A 17,702-nucleotide genomic window follows, 5' to 3' on the forward strand; every position below is an offset into this window, starting at 1 on the left:
TTACTGTGGCCCTGCTCTATGTGTCTTTAAATTCTTAGTGGGGTTTTTCCTAAATTTGGTCAGCCATTGGACTCACTGCATACCCTATAACTGTATAGCAGACCCTCTTCTTTCTAAATGGAATTTGTCATTACTGTGGCCCTGCTCTATGTGTCTTTAATTTCTTAGTGGGGTTTTTCCTAAAATTTATCAGCCGTTGGACTCACTGCATACCCTATAACTGTATAGCAGACGCTCTCCTTTCTAATGGGAACATGTCGTACCTTGTTACTGTGGCCCTGCTCTATGTGTCTTTAAATTCTTAGTGGGGTTTTTCCTAAAATTGGTCAGCCGTCGGACTCACTGCATACCCTATAACTGTATAGCAGACTCTCTCCTTTCTAAATGAAATTTGTCGTTACTGTGGCCCTGCTCTATGTGTCTTTAAATTCTTAATGGGGTTTTTCCCAAATTTTGGCAGCCCTTGCAGTCACAGCATGGGCATTACAACTATAGGAGACCCGCTTCTTTATAATGGGAACATTTTTTTTTACCGAGACCCTCCTCTATGTCTCTTCAAAGGGGTATTGGGTTGCGTCCAAATTTTTGGCAGCCCTTGCAGTCACTGCATACGCAATAACAGTATAGGAGACCCACTTGTTAATAATGGTAACAACAAAGCATAGCCGGCTGATGGCTCTCTAACAATAGCGAGGGCCGACTGCGAGCCTTTTAAGAATAGTAAGGGCCGCCGGAGGGCCCTATAAAATTAGGCTTTATGACTTTCAGAGTCCCTCCATCATAAATAAAACAGGATGTGTCTGATGATGTGTCACACACCACATTGCCAGATAAAGTTGTAAAATGTTAAAATGACATTTCCCGGTGAATGCATTTGTCTTAAAAAATAACGTTAAAAAAAACAAACAATAGGATCTTTCTTTAGTATAAAAAACAGCGTCACCAATTTAACCTCAATGTAATCTCATTGTTCAGCTCCTGCACCTCCTCCTCCATCTCCGAAATGACCACATCAGTCGCAAGCTGACAGCACTGCAGCACTGCCTTGGCCAAGCGGCAACAGGCTGTGCTGAAGATAACATGCTTAATGCTTAACTGACAAACCGCCCAGCGCTGCAGAGTTGTTGAAAGCTGTAACACAGCAGCCTGATCTGTGGCTCTCACCGCTGAACATACAGCCAGGCATGGTCGTGTGTGACAATGGGCAGAACTTGGTGATGGAGAAATGACAGCCGGAGTAGATATGGTTTCCCTCTATGCCAGTCCTTTCACCGAGCTAAATACTACTCTCAGCAAAAAAAGCTGTGGACTGGCTCCGTACTGTCCCTGGCCACATTCACCTGTACACGTGTTTGTGGTTAGGCGGTCCTTCCCAGTATGTGCACTGGGGAGGGCACAGGTAATGTTGTGGAACCCGTGCTTGTGGAAGGCGGAGACGATACCGGGAGAAATAGTGGCGGCTGGGGACCGAGTATGGACACCCGGCCGCCGCCGGCATGAGGTTATGTAAAGCTTCCGCCTCCACGAGCCTAAAAGGCCACATTTCAAGTGAAAGCAGATTTAGAGGACTTCCTGGGAGAAATGACAGCTGGGTAGATATGGTTTCCCAAGTCCTTTCACCAAGCTAAAGAATATGGCTGTGGTGAAATACAACTCAGCAAAAAAAGCTGTGGACTGGCTCCGTACCGTCCCTGGCCACATTTACCTGTCCACGTGTTTGTGGTTAGGCGGTCCTTCCCAGTAAGTGCACTGGGGAGGGCATGGGTAATGTTGTGGGACCCGTGCTTGTGGAAGGCGGAGACGACACCGGGAGAAACAGTGGCGGCTGGGGACCGAGTATGGACACCTGGCCGCCGCCGGCATGAGGTTATGAAAAGCTTCCGCCTCCACGAGCCTAAAAGGCCACATTTCAAGTGCAAGCAGCTGTCAAAAATTTGGCAGTATAGTATTGCAGGCTGTGGGTGGGTGGCTGGCTGCATACTTGCGCTTGCATTCCAGGGAATGGGGTAGGGACAACTGAACGATGCACTGGGACAAGGACGTGGACGGTGATTGTTGCAAGTCTGCAATGACAGATGCATGGCGGGAGGCATCTTCGCATGCGCCAAGGATCACTTATGATGGGCACACTTTTAGGCAGTGACCTGGGAGTCAGAAATGCTTCCAGAGGTCTTCTCATGCTGTTCCCATGTCTTTTAAGCACTATATGCATGTGTCTGATGATGTGTCAAACACCACATGGCCAGATAAGGTTGTAAAATGTTAAAATGACAATACCTGGTGAATGCATTTGTCTTGGTTGAAAGCAATGCAAAAGTGCAAAAACGCATCAAAAACGCTACGTGTGAACATAGCCCAAGGTGTGGAGGAGCATTTTTGTTTTTGGTTATTTATTTTGCCTTATATACAAGTCATTACCCTGAAAAGGATGTTCCTTAACATATTTCCCAGGAAAATCCATTTTGTTTAGTTTTTGTATGTTTTATTGTGAGTCTGTAAAAGTGGAGTAATACTCTGACAACATTGTTGACAGCAGTGACCTGGGAGTCAGAAATGCTTCCAGGGGTCATCCCCATGCTGTTCCCATGTCATTTGAGCACTGTTCCCAACAATTTGGGCAATTTTTAGGCCCTCTGCAGACCGCCGGGGGGAGCCGCCTGAAAAATGCTCGGGTTTCCCATAGACTTGCATTGGGCTCGTTGCTCGGGTCGAGCACCCGAGTATTCCAATTTGCTCGACCCGAGCAACGAGTACCCGAATATTTTAGTGCTCGCTCATCACTAGTACACACATCTTCTGTGGTGATCTTGAATGCAGATCCTGTTTGTCACCCATTGTAATCTACATATGTACACTGCCCCTGTGGGTTTGGATTATATACCATTGCTCCTGAGGTAGACATCTTGTCTCTAGCCTATGAATATGTATATTGGTACACAATGCTTGTGGTGTTTGTTCTTTTGATGGACATCTTGGAGCCAGCCGAAATGGATTTGAACCTGTCCTCAGGCCACTTGATGCCAGACACCATCTACAGGAAGATGAAGACCACTGCAATTATGTATGGCCGCTGACCCTCTTATCCATTCTGGACCTAAGAGCGCCACCTTCAGGAGAGTGTCTGCATCATCAGCCATTTGCATGTTTCTGGAGAACTCCAAAGACTGTGACCTGATTGGATGGTACCATTATTTGGAGGTGTTACAGGGATGGGCAATGTATGGGCCATGCCTGACTGTGTAACTAATATAAAGGTAGCACATCAAACTAGTTGGGCATTCTTATTCTTCTTCCCACTTCCCATATTTTACCACCCTTTCCTTTTAGCTTTTCCCTTTCATTGTTCCCTTGTCCCTTAGTTAGTTTTCCCTTATGTATGTTATTGTAAATATCCTATTTGTAATAAATCCCCTTTTAAAGATCCAGTAGCTCTTGTTTATTAATATTAACTGGCACCCCAAAACTCAGCAGATTCTACATTTGGCACCCCAGATGGGACTGTGATTAAATTCCACAGAGAATCCGCAATAAATGAATCTACTTTAATCTACATTTGGAAAAGGCGTGGAGATCAAAGAACCAAGGAGTCTAGATCTTGGATAAAACGGAAACACTGGTGAGTTAAGAATTTCCTTGTAAATTTTTTTTGTATGCTGATCCTAATGATTTTGATGTTGCTGTGTATCAAGTATTGTGTTTTGTTAACAGTGCCGTTGGATGTATTTAGTAAAAGTGAAATATAATTTGTATTTGGCAAAATAGTGTATATCAGAATCAGATTGGAATTGTGTGTGTGTGGAAAGTGTGGAAGTAGTGAAAAGAGTTTAGACCTTTGGGAAGTTCCTAGTGTAAGGCCTAGTGTTAAGTTCCTTCAGTTTTAATTTTGTTTGTAAGTGTTTATAGTTTGCTGAAAATGGAATTTGTGGAAAAGTATGTGAAGAAGTATGCATCTGCTATTTACCATGTCAGTGCAGATAAATCTTTAGAAGTCCAATACAAGGACTTGGTATCACAATGTAAGATCTATAATATTAAGTTAAATAGTAAAGTACTCAGTAAGAAATTGAAAAAGGAAAAGTTAAGCAATGAGATTTCAGTGTTGCTTAAGATGAAGGAATTGAGTGAAATGAAAGAAGCAAATTGGTGGAAGCGAAGGCAACAAATCAAGGAGGATATAGACAAAATTAGTGATTCTGTTATTGAAATTTCTGATAATACAGCTAGTGAAATGGACGGTTTACGTTCACATGTGGATAAATTAGCTGTGAGAAATGAGAAGTTGGAAGAAGAATTGAAGGAGTGTAGATTGAGTGTCACTTCACATGCAAATCAGGTTTTCTCTTTAGAACTGAAAAATAGTCAAATGGAGAAGTTAATTGCAACACTGGAGAGACAACTGGATGAAGCTAAGTGTCAACTGCATAACAAAGAGCAACATATACAGTCTCTTACATCAAAGAAATGCAGTCTTGAGACAGTGAATGTCTGTACTCTTTCTAATGAGAATACAAGGAATGTCAGATGTAGTTTTCCATTGATTGATAGTGCCCAATTGCACACCATTTCTGAAAAGCTTCATCTGTGTCAACTTCTTGGTAAGTTTGACTCACATATTTCTCCAATCCTTCTGTCTAGTAGATTTGAGGCTGTGGTCCAGCAGTATAGTCTGAACAATAAAAATGCTTGGTCTCTGTTCCAAGCTTGGCTTCCAGGGCCACTTGCAGCACAGCTATCATCTGCACATATGAGTGATAATTGTAAAGGTGCAGAGTTAAGAAGGAAGGAATTGCAAGATATCATAGGTGGACGGGACACTAGAGGTGAAAATGCTCTAGTAATGACCAGATTCAAGAGATATGATGATGTGGCACCCCAGGAGTCTGGTTGCCACAGTGGCATTGCCTCCCTCACAGGGGGTGATGCCATGCCTAGATGCAAGGAGGGGTCCCCTAATCAGGTATTCCAGCATCCAACACTTTCCTGGCTCCAGACCAGAAAGGGGAGCTCCTCCCCTTTAAACTGGAATATGGAGGCGGGGTTAGAAAGAGTTAGTTGAAAGAGAGTTGGAGACAGGAGAGCGATGAGGAAGGACCTGGGGAAGGGAGCTGTGAACAAGCTCGCCCCAGAGAGAAGCGCAAGGGAATTGGACACCGGAGTCCGTGGTTGTGCGGGCACTGAAGGCCCGGCAGCTAAATCTGAAGGGCAGGAGACTGCAGGTCTCCTGGCCCCACCAGACGCCCCCCGCGGCTCAGCAGCATCCTAGGGCCCAGCGTTGCCACGAAGGAGCGACACTTGAGGAAGGCCCGAGCTGCCTACCATACGGATGAGGAATAGACGTTTTACTCAGGAACGAAGGCCGGAGCATAACTTAAGCGGCGGGGTGGATCCCCAACTTGCTGCTAGGCCGCTCAGACCTCCACTACCAGCTAGTACCCGTGCCCCGGTCTGCTCTGACAAACCACAAGTAAAGATAGAGGAAACAGCCATTAACTTGTTGTCTGGTCATTATCTGCGCCCTCAGCCCTGCATTACACCGCACCAACAACATCTACCTCCACAATTCATCATATACTGCCCTGGAGCTTAGCTCTGCCTGTGGAGAGCTGAACCAACTCTGCTGCGTCACCACCAGCACCAGTGGATCTGCACTGCAGCGATGGCCCCATATAGCCACATACCACAGGTGGCGTCACGAACATTATCTCCAAAAACTTTATTCCCCATTTACTTTTCCTTTAATTGACCGCCCTGGGTCACGGACCGGGCCACTGCCACCGTGACATCCCCAGCACCAACCAGCCCGGCTACCGAGTACCCCATGGCCCCAGGGGGCGCGTCAACTTGGCATCACAAACAGGATTCGAAGCCCGGTATAACAGGGTGCTGTATGCCATAGACTTTGCTGAGCTGTATAATCACGTGATTTGACGTCAGTGGAGGGGAAGCAGGAGGCCCCAATCCGGAATCGCCGGGTAAGTGATCCCTCTCGCCTGCAGAGCAGCATACTGGTACGCCAGCAGAAACCCAGGACCTGGCTGAGGTTCACTAGGGGGGGAGGAAGATCTAGCTGTGGGCGCGGCCGCCGCCACTGTAATGCCTTTATCCATGCCGTATATTCCAAGGGCGGCGTGGTTGCCTCAATACTCATGGGAGTCGCACACCCTGAGCAAATTTGAGGAGAGACTGTGCAGTTTGTTTCAAGTGTACCCCCTGTCTGAGGAGCAAAAAGTCAGCATCCTCATAGGCCAGCTAATCGGTGCAGCCCAGAGGGAGGTGAAGTCCTGGCCGGGCAGGGACAAAAGCACTGTTAAGCAAATTCTGGCAAGGTTGAAGAATACCTTTGACACCCGCACAGCAGCAGAGATTAAAATGAAGTTCTACGGGTGCAACAAAGGGTGCAGGACAGTGTACGGGACTATGCTCTAAACCTGCAGGAGGCGCTGCGGGCCATTAAACAGGCAGACCCCGACAGTGTGCGAGATGAGGACAGATTGCTTAACCGAACAGTTTATCGAGGGGCTCCTGTCTAACGCTCATCGGACACAGCTGCACATTATGGCTCTGCGAAACCCTGATCTAGACTTTGCGCAATTTAAAGACTGGGCCATCCAGGTGCTGCGAGAATCAACCCCAAGTGGCACTGCACCCCTCCGGCGCCCAGCTATCACATACCACCAGGAGGCAGCGTCCTTTTCCCCGGCACCTGTGGAGGCCCTAGATAATGACCCCTCTGCAGACCTACGCCCTCAGGTCCAGGAGCTGACCAAAAGTGTGGCTACACTAAACAAAACCGTGCAGGCTATGCAAATGTCTCCAAAGGAAAGAATTCAGCTGGCTTCCAGTCCAGATGACGTCCCGTGGCGACGACAGAGAAGAATTCCACCGACCAGAGGGAGAACAGCGATTGCTACGACCAGAACGGACAACCCATCTGCCGCCGCTGTCAAAAGGCGGGGCACCTCGCAAGACTCTGCGATTTAAACGAGCAACCCCTGGGGCAGAGGGCCAACCCCCAGGAGTAAGACGACCAGGCCCACAAAGCTGGCGAGACAAGTACGTGGGAGGACGACCGGTCCTACCTGTCGTGCTTGATGGCATCCCGATGAACGCGTTACTGGACACTGGTTCCCAGGTGACTACGATGCCATATATCCTTTTTAAACGATACTGGACTGATTCAGACATTACCCACAGTCCAGATGAGCATATTAACATCTTTGCCAGCAATGGTCAGCACTAGCATCAGGTGAGGTATAAAGAGGTGACCATAAAGGTTGGCCAAGTAGAATTGCTATCACAAGGGTTGATTATTGTAGATATTGATCACCGAGAAAGCCATCTTATGATAACCTTAGGCACCAATGTGATAGAGAATTGTCTTGGGGAAATTATTGTTTTGTTGCAACAGGTCGCAGAGACTGCCAGTTCTAGTCAGCAGCGAGTTCAGCAGAAGGAGATCAAAGCCCTGATGCAAAGACAACAGGTAGAGCTGTCTGGTGGAGAAGTCGGCAGTCGGCAGTGTTCGAATGAGTGATCTATTTCCCATTGCAATGCCCCCTAGGAGTGAAATGTTAATATGGTGTCGGGCAGCAATAGGTCTCAGGGGTCAGGATTATCAGGCTCTGGTAGAACCTGTGTACTCTGATAGTAGGCCCACCATCTTGACGGCCAAGGGGGTGGTCGATGTCCGCAAGGGGAGAGTACCGAAACGCATCCTGAATTGTGGGGAGAAAGAGGTCCATTTACCCCGGTATACCACCCTGGCTAAGCTGTTCACATGTGGATGAATTAGCTGTGAGAAATGAGAAGTTGGAAGAACAATTGAAGGAGTGTAGATTGAGTGTCACTACTTCACATGCAAATCAGGTTTTCTCTTTAGAACTGAAAAATAGTCAAATGGAGAAGTTAATTGCAACACTGGAGAGACAACTGGGCGAAGCTAAGTGTCAACTGCATAACAAAGTGCAACATATACAGTCTCTTACATCAAAGAAATGCAGTTTTGAGACATTGAATGTCTGTACTCTTTCTAATGAGTAGTGTTGAGCCACCCCCGTAGTGTTCGGGTTCGGTTCGGTTCGTCGAACACCGGGATGTTCGTGGAACTGTTCGTCGAACACCTTAGAACACCGTCGAACACCGTTACCAATGGCAGGCAAGCAGAGCTTGAGCAGGAGAATCCTCCCACACTGGGATGGCATTCTGATGACAGGCTGGATCGCAGCTGAACACTGCCATCCAGCTTGTCATCCTTCAGAGACACTGCAGAGCGCAAGCATGCCTGCGCTCTGCAGTGTCTATGAAGGATGGCATGCTGGATGGCAGCCCTCAGCTGCGATCCAGCCTGTCATCTCAATGCCATTGAAGCGTGGGAGAATTCTCCTGCTCACCGCATGCGCAGGAGAATTCTCCCACGCTGTCAGTGACGGGCATGAGGTGAGCTGAGGTCATTGGACATGAACTCGGCTTATCTGGATGCCGTCACAGCGAGACACTGAGGAGCGCAAGCATGCCTGCGCTTCTCAGTGTCTGCGGCATTGCAACTGGATGGCAGTTTTCGGCTGCGATCCAGCCTGTCATGTGAATGTAGCAGAGCTGAAGCCGTCCTGGGAACCATGGAAAGGTAAGGATGAGGTTGGTTTATTATTTTACTTTTGTTGCAGAAGACATTGGCTTCAGCTGGAATGGGCGATACGGTAAGTATGGTTTAATTTAGAACATTAAAGAATTGTGTGTTTATTTCAATTAAAGGACTTTATTCTGGATGTTTGTGTTTTTTTTTAACTTTGACTATGAGGTTAGTAATGGGGGTGTCTTATAGACGCCTCTCCATTACTAACCTGGGCTTAATATTAGCTGGCATTATAAGCTGACATCCACCCCAGCCCTATTACCCCACTGCCACCGCTACAGGGCAGTGGGAAGAGCGAGGCTAAGTGCCAGAATTGGCGCATCCTATGGATGCGCCATTTCTGGGGCGGCTGACGGCTGGTGTTTCTAGCCTGGGAGGGGGCCAATATTCATGGCACCCTTCCTGGGCTATTAATATCAGCCCCCAGCTGTCTGCCTAGCCTTTGCTAGCTATTAAAATAGGGGGGACCCCACGTCATTTTTTTTTGGGTCCCCCATTTTAATAGCTAGTAAAGGCTAGGTATTCAGCTGGGGGCTGATATTAGTAGCCTGGGAAGCTCCGTGGGTATTACCCCCTTCCCAGGCTTCAAACATCTGCCCCAGCCGTCTGCTTAACCTCCGCTAGAGACTAAAATTACGGGGAACCCCACGCCAATTTTTTTTTAATAAATCCTTTATTTTAACACTAAATGACAAGTACATTAATCAACACTATCACTGTACTTCTTATATATGTGACTGACATGTTTCTATCTACCTAATCTATGTGTGATGCTCTATTCTTTCTGTTCTAAATTGTTGGGTACCGATGCTGAACTGCAGGCCGGCTTTTTTAAAGAGACGGGTGCATGAAAACACTATTATTTTTTTTTAAATAAATCCTTTAACACTAAATGACAAGTACAGTAACCAACACGGTCACTGTACTTCTTATATATGTGACTGACATGTTTCTATCTATCTAATCTATGTGTGATGCTCTATTCTTTCTGTTCTAAATTGTCGGGTACCGGTGTATGCCGCTGCTGAATTGCCGGCTTTTCATGTTTCACTGTGAGCACTGTTCCCATCGATTTGGGCAACCACTGTAATGCCACAACCACCATGGCTGTGGCATTACAGTGAGTGGCATGCAATCCCTGCATGATGTGAAAAAATCCAGTTATGCTTTTGGTGCACAAACAGTTATCGAACATAACCTCGAACAGCCAAATTTTTTGCAAATCGTTCGTGTTCGTCGAACGACTCAAACACTGCCCAAAACAGCTCGAATCTGAGATTGGCGCGGTGTTCGAGTCGAACACCGCTCATCTCTACTAATGAGGATACAAGGAATGTCAGATGTAGTTTTCCATTGATTGATAGTGCCCCATTGCACACCATTTCTGAAAAGCTTCATCTGTGTCAACTTCTTGGTAAGTTTGACTCACATATTTCTCCAATCCTTCTGTCTAGTAGATTTGAGGCTGTGGTCCAGCAGTATAGTCTGAACAATAAAAATGCTTGGTCTCTGTTCCAAGCTTGGCTTCCAGGGCCACTTGCAGCACAGCTATCATCTGCACATATGAGTGATAATTGTAAAGGTGCAGAGTTAAGAAGGAAGGAATTGCAAGATATCATAGGTGGACGGGACACTAGAGGTGAAAATGCTCTAGCAATAACCAGATTCAGGAGATATGATGATCCACTGCTCTTCTGTAATAATTATCTGACCTTGTATAAGACTGTGTACAACTGTCTGGATATGTCTCCGGATGATGCTAATTTCCTGTATTCAATGGCAAATCATTGTAATGTAGATTACACCACAAGGGTCGCTCTAAGGAATAGCAGCTCCTATGGAAACTTTGTGAATATACTTAGGGACTGGTGTAATGAGTCTAAGGAGCAGTATGAGACATCCACAAATGTGTCTGCTGTATATAGACCTAAGAGAAGAGGATATGTTAGGTATTGTTATGGATGTGGGAGGCCTGGACATATTAAACGGTATTGTAATACACCTTACATGTACCCAGAACCAAATATCCATTCGTTTCACCAGGGGATTGATAGTATTGAGTTGATGAGGGAGAATCTACCACTAATAACACAGAGTTCACAGAGGCATGTCAGGAGATAGGTAATATAGAAGCTGACCCTGCTATACCTGCACTAAAAGCACAAGCAATGCAGAGCCCAAATGCTAATAAGGACAACACAGGAAGAGAGCAGGATACGCCTTATTATAGACAACAAAAGGGAGGTGCTAATATCCCTGTGATTGATCCATGGGCAACTCTACCATTCTGGCTATTTTGGAGTTGGTCACAGATTGCCCTACCCCTGTTGCTAAATAGCACAGTGCAATGCGCCAATATGGTTGAATAAACACGGAGAGACTTTGGCTGTCATAGTAGATGTGAATCAATTAGCATACGGATAATGGACAGGATAAAATTATGTTTTATGTTTGGTTTGAATTTGTATTCTAATTATGTCTGTGTTTCTTTTTAGACTGGAGACCATTTAGCCCGTGATATCAGAGCAAGGAGACTAACCAATGTGTTTGTTCAACAGGTCATATACAGTACTGTGACCATAGATGAAACTGGTTATTTCTCTTTACAGTTAATAATTCTGTATATACATCGATATGGCCAATATGTAATTAAAATTCACGTGGTTTAGACAATGGGCTCAAAGTCAAAGGTTTAAATACCGTATTTTTCGGACTGTAAGACGCACTTTTTTGCTCCAAAATTTTGGAGGAAAATGGGGGTGTGTCTTATAGTCCGAATGTTGGGGGGGTGTATATATATGTGGGGTGTGGGGGGAGCGGTAGCGGTGGAGGAGCGGGGCACAGGAGGCAGCAGCCGCCCGCAGCAGCCTACACTGTCCCCGCTGCTAAAGAAAATGAATATGGGGCATGGGGAGCACTGAATATTCATGCTCCTTAATAGCAGCACACAGTGTAGCCGCGCTGTGGCTCCTGCTGCTGCTGGAATCGCCTGTGCCCGCTGTTAAAGGGCATGAATATTCAACCTCTCTCCACGCCCATGGGCGTGGTGAGGGGGTGAATATTCATGCCCTTTAATAAGCGGGCACACGCGATAGCCCGGCAGCAGCGGGAGCCGCAGCGCGGCTACGCTGTGTGCCGGCTATGAAGGAGAGTGAAGTCACTGCTCCCCGCGCACACAGTCCCGGCGTGGGGAGCAGTGACTTCCGGCAGCTGATCTCTCCATGTGAGCTGCGCATGGCAGTGACGTCATGCGCGGCTCACATGGAGAGATCAGTTCGGGCAGACAGGACGCATCGCTGGAGGAGAGAAGAAAGGTGAGTAGGAGTGTTTATTTATTTTATGTGCAGCCTGATGGGGATTAGGGGGACCATGCATACTAGGATAAGGATGAGGGGGCCATACATACCAGGGTAAGGATGAGGGGGCCATACATACCAGGGTAACGCTGAGGGGGCATACATAACAGGATAAAGATGAGGGGGTCATACATACCAGGATAAGGATGAGGGGTGCCATGCATACCAGTATAGGGATTAGGGGTGCCATGCATACCAGGATAGGGATTAGGGGTGCCATGCATACCAGGATGGGGATTGGGGATGAGGGGTGCCATGCATACCAGGGGAGGTATGAGGGGCCATGCATACCAGAACAGGGATGAGGGGTGCCATGCATATCAGGATAGGGATGAGGGGTGCCATGCATACCAGGATGGGGATTGCTGTGCCATGCATACCAGGATGAGGATTGCTGTGCCATGCATACCAGGATAGGGATTAGGGGTGCCATGCATACCAGGAAAGGGATTAGGGGTGCCATGCATACCAGGATAGGGATGAGGGGTGTCATGCATACCAGGACAGGGATGAGGGGTGCCATGAATACCAGGACAGGGATGAGGGGTGACATGCATATCAGAATAGGGATGAGGGGAGCCATCCATACCAGGATGGAGGGGTTCCATGCATACCAGGATGGAGGGGTGCAAGGCATACCAGGATGGGGATGGGGACCACGTATAAAAGGAAGGGGGGGGCATATATACCAGGATAGGGGATATTGTCAGAATTGGGGGATATTACCCTTATACCAGTGTCAGCAGAAGACCCCTCCCCCTTAAAAGTGCATCATGAACACATTTTTTGCTTACATTTTTTTTTTTTTTTTTTCCTCCTCTAAGACCTAGGTGCGTCTTATGGTCCGGTGCGTCTTATATTCCGAAAAATACGGTAATTGTTTGCAAACAATTAAACAAGTAATCATCCCATTGTGATGAATCGGTATTGTGTTTGCCTAATGGTTGTTTGTTTGTTTTGTATGTGTGTTCTTAATCTTGTTTCACGGGTAAAAGTCTTCAATCAGGACCTGAATTAGATAGATAATTTATAGGATAATGTCAACCAATGCAAAGCTGTAGTTTCTGTGTGAGATCTGCAGCACCAACTTGACCACTTTACCAATCTCTATTCATCATAAGACAGATAAAGTTGAGTTATCCCTAATTGTTTTATGTTTGTCTGTTTTTTTTTATTTTATTTTATTTTTTGTTTGTCATCCTGTGCAATGCATTGAGTCACAATATTTTGCTTTTCATATTCCTACTGTTCAGGAAATATTTTTTTCAATATATATTTTTTTCTTTTTTAACAGCTGCATTCAGAGTTTATATATATATACGAGGGTCAGTCAATAAGTAATGCCTCCTATTTTTTTTTCTCCTTAAATAAGGTAATTATGTTAAATATTCGAATTTGGCACAATTCCTCAAACCCTCTTCTCCAACAGGTGGCAGGACTGTATCCATTTGCAAAATGGCTGACATCGATGTTCGTATTAGACAACGTTCTGTGATTGAATTCTTGCATGCAGAAGGTGAAACGCCCATTCGAATTCATGAGAGACTGAAAAATGTGTACGGTGATGCAACAGTGGATGTCAGTACTGTTAGACGATGTGTTAATCGCTGTAACACAGCTGAAGGGCCATCACCGTTGGCTGACAAAATGCGGAGTGGCAGGCCAGTAACCGCAGTGACTCCAAGCAACATTCAGCGAGTCGATGACATCATTCGTGGTGACTGCCGGGTGACTGCAGATGAATTGTGTGGCATTATCTGCCTCAGTAAAGGCAGTGTGATGAAAATTATTGGACAACTGGGATACAGAAAAGTTTGTGCATGGTGGGTCCCAAGAATGCTTTTTACCATGCTGGAATACATGCCCTTGTTAAACGGTGGACCAAGACTGTGGAAATGGATGGAGATTATATTGAAAAGTGACAAATTAATAGAGATGAGCGGTGTTCGACTAGAACTGTTCGCCAATCTCAAATTCGAGCTGTTTTGGGCGGTGTTCGAGTTGTTCGACGAACCCGAACGACTTGCAAAAAATTCGGCTGTTCGAGGTTATGTTCGATAACTGTTCGTGCACCAAAAGCGTGTCCTGCATGTCTGGTGCTATTTAGAGCACCAATCATGCAGGGATTGTCTGCCACTCACTGTAATGCCACAGCCATGGTGGTTGTGGCATTACAGTGATTGCCCAAATCGATGGGAACAGTGCCAACAGTGAAACATGAAAAGCCGGCAATTCAGCAGCGGCATACACCGGTACCCGACAATTTAGAACCGAAAGAATAGAGCTTCACACATAGATTAGATAGATATAAACATGTCAGCCACATATATATGAAGTGCAGTGACAGTATTGCTTACTGTACTTGTCATTTAGCGTAAAGGATTTATCAAAAAAAATAATAGTGTTTTCATGCACCGTCTCTTTAAAAAAGCCGGCCGGCAATTCAGCATCTGTACCCAACAATTTAGAATAGAAGGAATAGAGAATCACACATAGATTAGATAGATAGAAACATGTCAGTCACATATATATGAAGTACAGTGACAGTGTTGCTTACTGTACTTGTCATTTAGTGTAAAGGATTTATTAAAAAAAATAATAGTGTTTTCATGCACCATCTCTTTAAGAAAGCCGGCCGGCAATTCAGCATCTGTACCCAACAATTTATAACAGACAGAATAGAGCTTCACACATAGATTAGATAGATAGAAACATGTCAGTCACATATATATGAAGTACAGTGATAGTGTTGGTTACTGTACTTGTCATTTAGTATTAAAATAAAGGATTTATTATTAAAAAAATTGGCGTGGGGTTCCCCTTAATTTTAGGCTCTAGCGGAGGTTAAGCAGACAGCTGGGGCAGATGTTTGAAGCCTGGGAAGGGGGTAATACCCACGGAGCTTCCCAGGCTACTAATATGAGCCCCCAGCTGAATACATAGCCTTTACTAGCTATTAAAATGGGGGATCCCCCCAAAAAAATGACGTGGGGTCCCCCCTAAGTTAATAGCTAGCAAAGGCTAGGCAGACAGCTGGGGGCTGATATTAATAGCCCAGGAAGGGAGCCATGAATATTGGCCCCCTCCCAGGCTAGAAACACCAGCCGTCAGCCGCCCCAGAAATGGCGCATTCATAGGATGCGCCAATTCTGGCACTTAGCCTCGCTCTTCCACGCTGCCCTGGTGCGGTGGCAGGGGGTAATAGGGCTGGGGTTGATATCAGCTTATAATGCCAGCTGACATCAAGCCCAGGTTAGTAATGGAGAGGCGTCTATAAGACACCCCCATTACTAACCCCATAGTCAAAGTTAAAAAAAACACAAACACCCAGAATAAAGTCCTTTAATTGAAATAAAGACACAATTCTTTATTGTTCTAAATTAAACCATACTTACCGTCACGCCCATTCCAGCTGAAGCCAACGATCTCCTGTAATAAAAATAAAATAATAAAGCAACCTCATCCTTACCTTTCCATGGTTCCCACGACAGCTTCAGCTCTGCTACATCGAGATGACAGGCTGGACCGCAGCAGAACGCCGCCATCCAGCCTGTCATCCTGCAGACACTGAGAAGAGCAGGCATGCTTGCACTCCTCAGTGTCTCTCTGTGACGGCATAAAGATGAGCCGAGGTCATGTCCAATGAACTCGGCTCACCTCATGCACGTCACTTACAGCGTGGGAGAATTCTCACGCTGAAGCGCTGAGTGCAGGAGAATTTTCCCACGCTGTCAGTGAGGTGCATGAGGTGAGCTGAGTTCATTGGACATGAGCTCACCTCACGCACGTCACTGACAGCGTGGGAGAATTCTCCTGCACTCAGCACTTCAGCGTGAGAATTCTCCCACGCTGTAAGTGACGTGCATGAGGTGAGCCGAGTTTATTGGACATGACCTCGGCTCATCTGGATGCCGTCACAGCGAGACACTGAGGAGCGCAAGCATGCCTGCACTTCTCAGTGTCCGCGGGATGACAGGCTGGATGGCAGCGTTCTGCTGCGGTCCAGCCTGTCATCTCGATGTAGCAGAGCTGAAGCTGTCGTGGGAACCATGGAAAGGTAAGGATGAGGTTGGTTTATTATTTTTCTTTTATTGCAGGAGATCGTTGGCTTCAGCTGGAATGGGCGTGATGGTAAGTATAGTTTAATTTAGAACAATAAAGAATTGTGTGTTTATTTCAATTAAAGGACTTTATTCTGGGTGTTGTGTTTTTTTAAAATACTTTACTAGAAATTCATGGCGGTCATGTCTAATACTGGCGTGACCCCATGAATTTTGGGCTTGGGGCCAGCTGATAATACCAAGCTGGCCCTAACCCCTTTATTACCCAGTGAGCCACCGCACCAGGGCCCTGGATGAGTTGGGTACAGCGCCAGAAGATGGCGCTTCTATGAACGCGCCATTTTCCGGGGTGGCTGCGGACTGCAATTTGCAGCGGGGGGGGGGCCCAGAAAGCTTGGGCCTCCCTGCGCTGCAGATTCCAGCCCCCAGCTGCCTAGTTGTACCTGGCTGGACACAAAAATAGGGCGAAGCCCCACATATTTTTTTTTTAATTATTTCATGAAATTCATGAAATAATTAAGAAAAAAACGCCTTCCCTATATTGTTGTGTCCGGCCAGGTACAAATAGTCAGCTGGTGGTTGGGGGCAGCCCGTTCCTGCCTGCTGTACCTGGCTGGACACAAATGTAGTGCGAAGCCCCACTTCAATTTTTTTAAATTATTTCAGGAAATTCATGAAATAATTAAAAAAAAATTGACGTGGGGCTTCGCACTATATTTGTGTCCAGTCAGGTGCAGCAGGCAGGAACGGGCTGCCCCCAACCACCAGCTGCCTATTTGTACCTGGCCGGACACAACAATATAGGGAAGCCATTTTTTTCTTAATTATTTCATGAAATAATTTAAAGAAAATTGACGTGGGGCTTCGCCCTGTTTTTGTGTCCAGCCAGGTACAACTAGGCAGCTGGGGGCTGGAATCCGCAGCGCAGGGAGGCCCAAGCTTTCTTGGCCCCCCCCGCTGCAAATTGCAGTCCGCAGCCACCCCGGAAAATGGCGCGTTCATAGAAGCGCCATCTTCTGGCGCTGTACCCAACTCATCCAGGGCCCTGATGCGGTGGCTCACTGGGTAATAAAGGGGTTAGGGCCAGCTTGGCATTATCAGCTGGCCCTAAGCCCAAAATTCATGGGGTCACGCCAATATTAGACATGACCACCATGAATTTCTAGTAAAGTATTTAAAAAAAACACAACACCCAGAAAAAAGTCCTTTAATTGAAATAAACACACAATTCTTTATTGTTCTAAATTAAACCATACTTACCGTCACGCCCATTCCAGCTGAAGCCAACGATCTCCTGAAATAAAAGAAAAATAATAAAGCAACCTCATCCTTACCTTTCCATGGTTCCCATGACAGCTTCAGCTCTGCTACATCGAGATGACAGGCTGCACCGCAGCAGAACGCTGCCATCCAGCCTGTGATCCCGCAGACACTGAGAAGCGCAGGCTTGCTTGCGCTCCACAGTGTCTCTCTGTGAGGGCATCCAGATGAGCCGAGTTAATGTCCAATGAACTCGGCTCACCTCATGCACGTCACTGACAGCGTGGGAAAATTCTCCTGCACTCAGCGCTTCAGCGTGGGAGAATTCTCACACTGAAGCGCTGAGTGCAGGAGAATTCTCCCACGCTGTCAGTGACGTGCAGGAGGTGAGCT

General features: G+C 46.4%; 2 protein-coding genes across 3 annotated transcripts in view; one reads left to right on the forward strand and one right to left on the reverse strand.

The window, feature by feature from the left end:
• LOC141165128 (17-beta-hydroxysteroid dehydrogenase type 3-like) overlaps positions 1 to 17,702 on the reverse strand; it is a 145,749-nt gene that overhangs the window by 23,195 nt on the left and 104,852 nt on the right. The gene's annotated exons all lie outside the window — the stretch shown is intronic.
• On the forward strand, positions 3,914 to 11,143 carry LOC141165613 (posterior protein-like). Its single transcript, XM_073651339.1, has 4 exons — positions 3,914 to 4,595; positions 7,225 to 7,246; positions 9,997 to 10,737; positions 11,128 to 11,143. Exons 1-4 carry the CDS (start codon positions 3,914 to 3,916, stop codon positions 11,141 to 11,143), a joined length of 1,461 nt encoding a protein of 486 aa, XP_073507440.1.

Source organism: Phyllobates terribilis, unplaced genomic scaffold (assembly GCF_046119375.1).
Source record: "Phyllobates terribilis strain yellow unplaced genomic scaffold, ASM4611937v1 Scaffold_11__3_contigs__length_659146591, whole genome shotgun sequence".
In the NCBI taxonomy this organism is placed as follows: domain Eukaryota; kingdom Metazoa; phylum Chordata; class Amphibia; order Anura; family Dendrobatidae; genus Phyllobates; species Phyllobates terribilis.